Here is a 10,795-nt window from a genome sequence, read left to right on the forward strand (position 1 = left end):
TAAAGAGATTCCCATCAGGCTCGGCTTTATTTTGTGCTTTGTGCTAATTAATAAACGTTAGTATTCTAACTTTATGGTGAACATGTTAAACATTAAACCTGCTAAACATCAACATATTTGTCAAGCAGTCATTGTAAGCATGTTGGCATAATGATCAGTGTTGTGAGTAACAGCGTGTAAGTATACTAGCGTTAGTAACGCCGCTATTTTTTCAGTAATGGGGTAATCTAACTAATTTTCCACTGTTACAACGCCGTTACCATTACTAAATGTTAAATGCGGTGCGTTACTATGAATAGATTGAAACAAGTGCGTAATCTGAACGCAACCCTGGCTCGACGCTCCACAAACAAACTGCTAGCAAGGTGGTGGGTTAACAACCAGATAAGCGATTGGCTAAGGCAGAGTCATGTTTCATGGTAGCCAATCAGAGCCAGTGTTTTTACTCACAAGCCAGGACATTAGTAGCAATCCGATGAAAAGTTGGCATTACAAGTGGCGATATAAGCACTACTTCAAATTCATTGAGGTCAAAGGCAAGAACGTGCATGTAAAGTGCACATTATGTCCAGGAGGGAAGACTTTGTCGACATCTGTTGTAAGCAAGCCTAATTTAGTAAAGCATCTCACAACGACACACGCGTCGCATCTACAAAGCCAGTGGCCAAAAACACCGATACCTCCACCCCCCAAAGAGGAGCAGGCTGTCTGACAAGAGGTTTGAAACGCTGCTGCTTCTTAGATACAGTCAGTTGTTTGAAGGGTAGGACGGTTAGGCTACATGGGTTAGCCGGATACATGACGGCTACATGAATAGATGAGTGTTTTGGAAGGTGTGTATGGGTGGGTAGATGAATATCTTGGAGCTATAGTTCAATCTTTAAAAGCACTCCATGTTGTTTAACTGTTTACTTTTTTAATGAATGAAATACTTGAAATACAGTTGCCTGTGTCTTCCAGACTATTTGTCTCAGTTTGTGAGAGTCTGATTTATTTAATTTGCTACAGTTACTGTAAACACACTTTATATTGTTTAACTGTTTACTTTTGAAGAAAACACTTGAATGTCTTCCAGACCAGTCGTCTGATATCGGGAGTTTGATTTATTTAATTAAGACTACATAGTTAAATGCACTTTTTTGGTTTAAATGTCGACTCTTGTTGTGAACAAAATACTTGGAAGTACAGGTTGTTTACTTGACCAGTTGTCTCAGGTTGTGAGAGTTTGATTTCATTTGTTATAGAGTTAAACACACTTTATATTATTTACTTATACTGTTTACTTTTGTTACAAAGTTAATACTTGAAGTGCAGGATAAACATCTTGGGGTCGCAAAATAATTACTCTACCTGGTCACTAGTTACTTTATTATGGGAGTAACTATAACTAATTACTTTTTTAAAGTAACGTTACCAACACTGATAATGATATTAGCGTTTAGCTCAAAACACCACAGGGCACAAGTACGGGCTTGCAAAGCTGCTCCAGTAATCTTATTTTTGTATAATTCACCAAGGTTTATTTGTTTGACACGACACTCTGTTCTTTCTTGAGGAGCCACTTCTAAGGCGCAAACGAGGCAGGCCCAGGAAAAATAGACAACTTGTGAGTCCATCTAATGGAGAGCCTTCAACACCACCACAGCCTACGGAGCCCCGTGGCACGGATGAACACCTAGAGAAAATTCAAGAGAGACACAAAGAAGAATTAACTGTCCAGCCACAGGAAGAGGCAGGGGGACCCACAGGGAGGCGAGATAAGAGGGGACCAGAGTCAGAGGAGGAGACAAGTGACGTCGCCACTGTGGCAAAGAGGGTTTGCTTTGAGCAAATGTCCCAGCCGACCTCTGAAACATGCATGCCGAGCTCTGAATCTGCAGACTTTGTCTCCAGACCAACGACCAGAGAGTTAAAAGACGTTCCCGTTGTGAATCATTTACAAAGAGAACAATGCAAGGAAGAACCAGTGGGGAGTGAATTAAAACTCAGAATGACTGAGGAAAGTTTGGTGGATGGAGACCGACCGACTCCTTCTCTTTCACCCTCTTCACATTCAGCAAAAGAGGTCAGTCTGGGGTTGACGGGAAGCTGGGAAGAGGACACAGACGGGAACATTGATGTGATCGGCGGCTCCAGTCCCCCTCCTGATCCGGTGATCATCAACTGGACAGACTCTTCAGAAGGTGAGGAAGAGGAAAGAGACGAGGATGTCGACGTCGTCGGTGAAAAGACAGACTGCGTTTCATCGACGGTCTACACTACCGTGAGTCAAGGTGAACTTTTTAACAGACGATATCAGACCGAGGTGCTCTTACATTAGCAGTTTCCTTTTCATCTTGTCTCCTTCAATTTGTTATTTCCTACATTTCCCACAAAGCATTCCTGGGTTCGTTTTATTTTTTTGAGTTACAGGGTAGATCAAGACAAATGTGTTCTCATAAATGTTTTGTTTTTATCGTGTTCATCTTCGTGTGCAAACACACTGACAATCACGTGAGGGATTTTTGTTTTTACTGTTACAACGAAGTTTAGGAAGAGTTGTGAGCAGCACATTAGATTTTTCTTTGGATTGAACGACACAAATGATATGAATAACTACGATTACTACAAAGCAACAGTTTATATGCACTTATTCAGTTTCAAGAGTTACAGAGTTGTTACTGCTAAGTTCAGTCATTTGTGATTGTTAAGCACATATGTTTGTTTTAACTACCAAGTGTTGAAAACAACACTAACCCAACTGTTCAGAAAGAGATTCACTGCAAAACATATCAGGTATATGTACCGTCAAAGGAATTAAGAGTGTTTGTGAATATGACTATGACTGTTTTAGTTGTAAATATCATTGATAATGTCAGCCTCTGTTCTGCCACAGTTTGTAAATGTTCCAGGAAACTCATGTGTTCCTTGTTTTACTCTCTGGTTATGTTTAATAATGTTCCTTGTGGCACTTTTGAGTCTAAGCCTCTGATTTCTACAATAAAAAAATCTCTCCAGTTCCAGCAGCAGCTCTTTTCAGTGACTCCACATGCACATCACTGAACATGAGGCTCATTTTAAAATGTACACGCAATTGGCTGCATAATTAATCCATAATATTTTGGAAATCTCAATAAGGACTAGTGTAATATACAAATCCAAGGAGGCGTAATATTAGTTTAAAGCAAAATATGTGTCAAAATATAATTATGAATTAAGTATTGTGGCGCTGCAGAGATGTCCGGGCCTACAAATCATATTATACAGACATGAGAAACCATCTGAAAAAAATCACACCATGATCATTTTAAATATGTTTCTCGATGAAAAATGAGAGTAATATAATAATAATAATAATATAATCTCCTCCAATATAGTGAATCCTATAGAAATTACAATATCAGTCAAAAATATTGGAATCAAAGGTAGAACGGACCTGCATGGTTTGAATGATTAGATTAGATGATGGGCAGCTAGCTTCTGCCATCTAATGTTATTAAATTGTTGTTTTTATCAGATGCAAACAAAATTAAACAACATACTATTGGCATTATATATCAGTCATTGGACACAATGACTGATATATATATATATATTAACATATTATATATTTGCAGCAGTTTTGTTATGGAAATTGTTGAAGAAACTTTCTTCATTTATTGATTTGTCTGTTTGCATGTTTTTTTCTTTAGGTTGCACTGTGTGCAGCGCTCGGCCAACATATACTAATACCAACTAATACTTTGTCTTTGAAAAGAATAACGGCATATGTTTCTTTGATCCCTCAGTGATTCCTATCCTTTTTTCCCCCCCACCTTCCTTTGCAGTATGCTGTCTGCCTAATTACTTTAAAAACTTTAAATGAATTTGACAGTTACCCTTTTAGATGCAGATAATGATGTTGCTACATTTTCAGGCTAGAACAAATTTGGTTAAGTACAACTTAACCCTTAGTTTGACTTTGTTTCAGTATTAAAACATCAATAGAAACGTATCAAACTACAAAAAGAGAAATAACTACATACTTCACCGGCACCTTTCAAGCCTGCAGGTTTGTTTGGTGCTGAAAAGAGATGGGGGAGCGCACTTTATTCATCACATACACACTTATATAATAAAACAAAAAAATGAAGTGAAAATGAGTTTTATTAGTTATCAACCTGTGGATCAACCTCCTACACACAACAACAAATCACATCTGAGCTGCACCAAAGCGCAGTCGGCTGCGCTGAGGAGACTGTGAGGAGGTTTTCCTGGTCGTGGCGCCGTGTTGGAGCTTCACCCCCCACTCCCACTCCCCTCTGGTTCCAGCTCACTGAGGAATTGCTCTTCTCATCGCCCAGCTCAGGTGAGAGTACAGCACAGGTGTGTGTGAGTGTGTTGGGACCTCTAAATCAAATAAAAAGACACTTGTGCGTGTGTCAGTTATGTCAGCAATGTGTGTGTTTCCCTGTGCTTTAACGGTGTGATATTGTCTCTTATCACACTCTGGCGGCGGCTGTAAATCAGTAGTGATGTTGGGGCGGCTGTTGCAGCTCAAGTCAAGAGGAAGGAAAGGATTGAAGAGAGAGAGAGAAAGAAAGAGAAGAGTGGGGTTATGGGTGAAGGGAGCGGGGGCGAGGGGAGCTGCTGTCTCAGTCTCAGCCTGTCCTCTCAATGCTGGATGCGCCTGATGGACTGGATCTGGGGGGTCTGACAGTGGGAGCCCCAGTTCCTCCAGTGCTGGTAATCTCCACTGTGTCTCTCACACTCCATGATGTACTGCTGGCCCCTGTAGCCAGGGTGCTGGTAGCACACGAAGCTGTGGGAGAAGGGAACAAGGGTTAGTGGGACTATCAAAGCTGCTGCTATAAGTGTGGGAAATTAGTTCATCCTTTCAGCTGGTATGTCTGACATATAATACAAGCTAATGAGGGATTGTGGGGACAAACAGTGTACATGTTTACTTGTCAAGTGATATTCTGACACAGAGCCGGATTTGAAATGCTTCAATGTAAATCCCCTGGAAAGCGGAGGATTATTTGCAGAAAAAGTGTCCAGATAAAAGTGCTCTTCACACATTAAAATTCACGATGACTTACGCGCCACACTGCACGTGCATGGAGCCAACTTCAGGCATCATCCAGCCCATGGCCTGCAGAGAGGGGTAGTCGTCACAGATCTCCACGCTGCGGCCCATGAAGTTCTCCTTCTCAAAGATGACCATGCGACTGCTCTGGTGGGACTGTAAAGGGGAGAAAGAAAACAGTTGGATTTTCAGACTCCTGCAGTAGTTTTATCGTAGGATTGTCTGGCGAACACCAAGAGACAGGATGTACTTACGGCGCAGAAAATGGGGCGCAGAGACATGAGACGCTCCACGTGGTAGGAGAGGGAACCACTGTAAGCGTCCCAGTGGGGGTACTCTCCTCTCTCCAGGATGAACTGCTGGCCCTGGAAGTCGTGGTGCTCGAAACCCACCCAACTTTTTCAGAGAGAGGAGATAGGGAGAGAACTGTTAACCCTTTAAACATGTTTTTTTCTGGAATCTAACTGTGTAGGCCTTTGATATTGTGGAGACACAAAATTTTGAAGTGCAAAGACATGGCTTTGTTTCCAAAAATGGGTTTTTAGGAAATTAACACATCTCTTTTTCTACCACCCGTGAGAGCTACAAAACCATGCAGCTCCGTTTGCATCGTCAACAACTCAACTATCTCTATGACCTTGATTCACCCCGTCAGTGTATTCCATTAATGTTTCTACATTCCCAATACTGAATGTTTGTACCAGAGGAAAGGTTTAAGAAACTTACGCTCCGCTCTCCACCCTGATGGAGCGGATGTTGTCCAGTCCGCAATCCTGGATGTTGCAGCACTCAGAGGTGAACTCCAGGCACTTGCCCTGGAAATGCTCCTGCTCGAACACGGTCACCTGAGGGAGGAGCAGGGGATGGAGAATAAGAGGAACGAAAGAACAAAAAAGCAATTTAGAAGGCAATAAGGTCGTATATCTCCTTTACCTTTCAGGCAGAATCATTTAACTTGGTGCCCGAATGAGTGTGTGTTTACCTTAAAGAAAGGAGCCATGCCCATGCCAGAGTTGACCAGCGGCTGCATCATTGGGGACCTTGTAGTTCTGTACATCTTTACTCCTGAGGTCCAAATGAGGACAGAGAAAAGTTAAGTAAGGTAGAACAAAAGGCAAGAATATATGGGGGAAACATTTGGCATGTTTTGAAAACCATGATGGAGTTCAATTTCCCCCTACGGGAACAGAAACACAAACACAAGTCATCCGAACTAAAACATCTGGAGGCCAAAAACAGTTAATATACCGTTTTTCCTCAAATAAATCAGATAAGCAAGTTCTGATAACAGCTAAGGTGTTGTACAGGTGTTTCAGACTAGTGAAACAAGTGCTTTTTGGTTTTCAGTGTCTGTGTGACCCTGAGCTGTGTTGAGAGCAGAGATGCATCCTTACCTAGATTTGGTACTTTATTGGAAGAGCTCGAAAGTGGTACGCGCCTACGGCCTGCCTCGCGTAGAGCTTTGAGAGAACCTGGCGCTCCAGTTTTATACCGACGGTCTTGGGAGCGCGCCTAATACTGCGCGTCCACGCGGCTCTGACTCGGCCCATGCGCACAGTCCATTTGGCACAGCACTAGCGCCTGCAGCGATGCGCGCCCCCCGCCCCCACTCCCCGGGATTGGTTGCGCAGCCGCTGGGCGCTGTTGTCCTGCTCCAGGGGCCAGCTCAGCAGATCCTATAGTGCTGCTGGTGCTCCGGAACAAAGGCGCTCCGGTATGTTCGGACCCCGGTCAGCAGTCCAGCGCGCTCCCAGGCACAAAGGGCCGGGATCGTGGTGGAGAATGTGGGGATTAACGACGGAGCAGAGAGGTACACGGGGGGGACACACAGAAGGAGATAACTGGGTGGGTCTGTATACATGTATGGAAAGGTTAGAGAGCTTTAAGTTTCATTTTAGTACAAAGACATTTCATTGCTACCAAGCGATCTTGCGCGCGCACCTTCATGGGTGCAGGTGCACAGCTGTTTGGTTTAGCTAGATCGATGGTTTCCAAGGTGTAGTCCCCACATGTGCACTGAATGCAACAGTTTCTGATGAAAGTTTCCCTGCAGTCACAGCCACAGTTATCAGATTCTAAGTTACATCAAACAAAATAAATCCCCCACAGATTATGTTTGGTCCAACACGCCCAATCATATCAAACGTGGATCTGTGGTGGTATGCCTCTATGTCTTCCAGATGAAAAGTTTAGAAGCATTTCATTCACATTACCTATCAGTCATGACTGTTAGTCACTGGCATGATCTAGACACATGCAGCCTGGAACATATCTATTAAATCACATTTAAATTGAGTCACTTTTGTGAAAGCCAGAAGCTTAAAGCCACACATTCCTGTCGCCCAAATCAAATTAACCCTAACTCTAATTGAATAATGATAATTGTGTGAGACTTAATTCATATGATTTAGAGTACATTATTTATGTCAGGAGCGTCAACTTGTATGTCATATAGTTCTGTTAGTAATGTGTCCAATCTGTTCTCCAGCTTCTGTCCGTCCTCCTCCTACGCCCATCCCCTCTGTCCGTCCCTCTCTGATGATGTGGGGTTTCTTTTGTCTCTCGCCTCTGACCTCAGCAGGTTTGTTTCTCTCCACATAATCCCTCTCCTATGGGCGCCAGCGTATAAAAGGGAGGGGCGCACTCGGAGCCGCACACACTTTGAGTGAGGCTCGTCGTAGGCATCGCACACACAGACAGGTAAGGTGCAAACACATGCTGTACACCTGCGGGTCTGAAGAGGCATAGATTAGATGAAAATATACAGAGTATTCTTTATACCTTTTCACATTTTTGCATTTGTAATCTTCTATCTATCTATTTGGACACTCATGGTGAAAACAGGTTAGATTTGTCACATCTAATGTATCCTCTCTCAGTGTTTTGTCCTCTCTTTCCAACCAGAAATCATGTCCAGTGGAGATAAGTCCAAGACTTCTTCCCAGACCGACGGGAAGGCTGCCCAGAGCAAGAAGTCTGAGATGGGAATGATGGCCTACAAGGTATGTGGGGGGCTCTCACATCAGACGTTGACATACATTGAGTTTATTTCATCACAAACTCTAACTGTTGTTGTACCAACTTATCTGTGAGCATCTGTCCCCTCCAGATGTGCGTGTTCGACCAGGAGAACTTCCAGGGTCGCATGATCGAGATCAGCAGCGAGTGCATGAATGTGTGTGAGATGGGCATGGACCGCGTGCGCTCCCTGCGCGTTGAGAGTGGACCGTAAGTTTCAAAAGGAGACATAGATGCAATGTAACACACTTGTCTTTGCATGGATATGTTATAATGTTGTCTCATCCACAGCTTCGTGGGCTTTGAGCAGATGAACCTCTGCGGTGAGATGTACATCCTGGAGAAGGGAGAGTACCCTCGCTGGGACTCCTGGAGCAACTGCCAGAAGAACGACTACCTGCTGTCCTTCAGGCCCGTCAGAATGGTAAAAGAAAAAACACACGCTCGATTTTATATTCTCAAGTTTCCTCTTTTTTTCCTTCTTTCGACTGACCCGTAAACTCCTGTTTTTCTCTCCTCCAGGACCCTGAGAAGCACAAGATCTGCCTGTACGAGGTGGGAGAGTTCAAGGGCCGCAAGATGGAGATCATGGACGATGACGTTCCCAGCCTGTTCTCCTACGGCTTCACCGACAGAGTGGGCAGCATCATTGTCAGCTGTGGAACGTGAGTACACAGTGGTTGCAGGTGTGACCGACTCTCAAAGACACTCAAACAACATGAAAAACACTGAGACCTTTCCCCCTTTTCTCTCTGCAGCTGGGTGGGATACCAGTTCCCTGGATACCGTGGCAGCCAGTACCTGCTGGAGAAGGGCGACTTCAGGCACTTCAACGAGTACGGCGCCCGCCATCCTCAGTTCCAGTCCGTGAGGCGTATCCGTGACATGCAGTGGCACCAACAGGGCTGCTACACCATGGCCAGCAAGTGAGGCTCAGGGAAGGAGAGAAAGAGAAAGAGCGGAAGTGAGGGAGAGGGGCGGAGGAAGAGGGAAAGGGGGAGAGATGTCTGAGGCCTTACCTCAGTACCTTTAACGGTCTATGATCTAACAGAGAGAGGAAGGATGAGGATCCAGATCTGTCCCTGGTTGGAGACAACATCTCAGTGGAAGGACCAGCTGGCCCATCCTCCATTCCTCTCTGTCTCTACTTTTCTCTTTCTCCCCTATGGGCTGAGCTTTGCTTTCCCCCCTTTTCTCCCTTTTTTTAGTCCCTCGCCTCATTCCCCCTCCACAGTCCTCTGAGACACCAAAGAGGGAACACAGCACATCTGGCTGTTTTACACACTTGATTCTCGGCTCAGGGTATGATGCACCATGGGAAACTGAGTCCCTAGAGCCCCCCTGCCCCCCGTCTTCTTGCCCCTGTGCATTGCACGCCCTCTCTGCTGTACAGAATCCTGGCCAAGTTTTCAATAAAAAGGAAAATCTTGATTTCAAAGATTTTGTTGTTGTTATTACTGAAAAAAATCCCCTGAATGAAATGTCAATGAACAAAACAGAAATAAAAGAATAAGAAGAATCAAAATGTGAGATGAATCTGTTCTGACTTATCATTAATCTATCCCTGCTTTTCATGCTCAACTTCAAACTTTTCAGGACATACTGCCCACCAGTATGTCGTAGTTGTTTTGTGTGAATATAAGGTTGCCATAAGTAAGGCGCGTAAACACTATTGCGACTATGCTGAATGGAGTTTGGAAAGCGTTTCAGGGTCAGCTATAAAAAATAACAAAAAACTAAAGTCACTCAATGCTTTAAAGAAAAGTGCAGTGTAGAGAAAAAGAGAGGAAGTTGTCCAACAGTGCAGTTTCAGACCTGTGACAGTGATAATAGTTAGAACATATCAGGTGTTGTAAGATAACAAAAGGACACACCTACCTTTCTGCTGACGTTCAGCCTCATTTCTATTTTCCATTAAAAATAAGACACTCCATAAACAAGTGACATAGTACAGTATAATTGGGCCAAAAGCAGCTTAAATGATTGTGTCATTATGGATTAACCGTCATGTGTATCATATTTGATACACAACTTTTTTTGACTTTCTGTAACCTCTATGTCATCCATTATCAATAGATCAAAAACTTAATGTGATATCTGCTTCCTGGTGGATTTTCCCATAGACTGTATTTTGTATATCAATGGACGGCTCCTCAAAGTGAAGCCAAAGCATCTGGATCGCCCCCTGGTGGCTGGCACATGGGCCGAACGAAAAACTCAAAGTACCCCTCACATTTTTACCAAAGACGTTTTCTGTCCATGTTTTTATCAAGCTGAAGTTTGTTCAAGTGTTTGCGTTTCTTGTGGGCTACGTTTGGTTTCATTTAGTTGTTGTTGTTGTTGTTGTTGTTGTTGTTGTTGTTGTTGTCGTCGTCCCACAACTTTACACACAGAACAGTTCGGCATCATACAAATAAAAATAAAAGGCATTTGATGAGTAAACTAAAGACGAAAGAGTACTTAGATACGCAATAAATAAGATAAATAATAATAATAATAAAAAGGAAGTAAAAATAAAATAAATAAATACAAAAAAATATTAAAAGGTCGACTATGTAATCACATTTCCTTAAAAAATCTTGTACCATATCAGCTATATAAATACTTTTCAATAAAAATGTAATAAGTCAAAATCCTTTGGAAATTCAATTTTCAAGGGATTAAAAGTTGGCAAATATATTGGAAATTTACGGGGTCCATGTTTATATACAGTCTCATTTTGAGAAAGTT

The 10,795-nt window shown here is 43.0% G+C and overlaps 2 protein-coding genes across 2 annotated transcripts; one reads left to right on the forward strand and one right to left on the reverse strand.

Annotated features, from left to right (window-relative positions):
* Positions 1-4,632: 4,632 nt before the first annotated feature.
* Positions 4,633-6,104, reverse strand: LOC310948683 (beta-crystallin A1-like; the record flags this gene model as incomplete). Its single annotated transcript, XM_083915884.1, has 5 exons — positions 4,633-4,780; positions 5,061-5,203; positions 5,302-5,443; positions 5,774-5,892; positions 6,030-6,104. The coding sequence occupies 5 exons, from the start codon at positions 6,102-6,104 to the stop codon at positions 4,633-4,635; spliced, it is 627 nt and encodes a 208-aa protein (XP_083772010.1).
* Positions 6,105-7,956: 1,852 nt separating this feature from the next.
* Positions 7,957-8,995, forward strand: crybb1l1 (crystallin, beta B1, like 1; the record flags this gene model as incomplete). The annotated part of the gene is made up of 5 exons (XM_083914717.1): positions 7,957-8,049; positions 8,157-8,275; positions 8,357-8,489; positions 8,588-8,730; positions 8,824-8,995. The coding sequence occupies 5 exons, from the start codon at positions 7,957-7,959 to the stop codon at positions 8,993-8,995; spliced, it is 660 nt and encodes a 219-aa protein (XP_083770843.1).
* Positions 8,996-10,795: the final 1,800 nt, after the last annotated feature.

Source organism: Echiichthys vipera (genome assembly GCF_963691815.1).
Source record: "Echiichthys vipera genome assembly, chromosome: 6".
Taxonomy (NCBI): Eukaryota; Metazoa; Chordata; class Actinopteri; order Perciformes; family Trachinidae; genus Echiichthys; species Echiichthys vipera.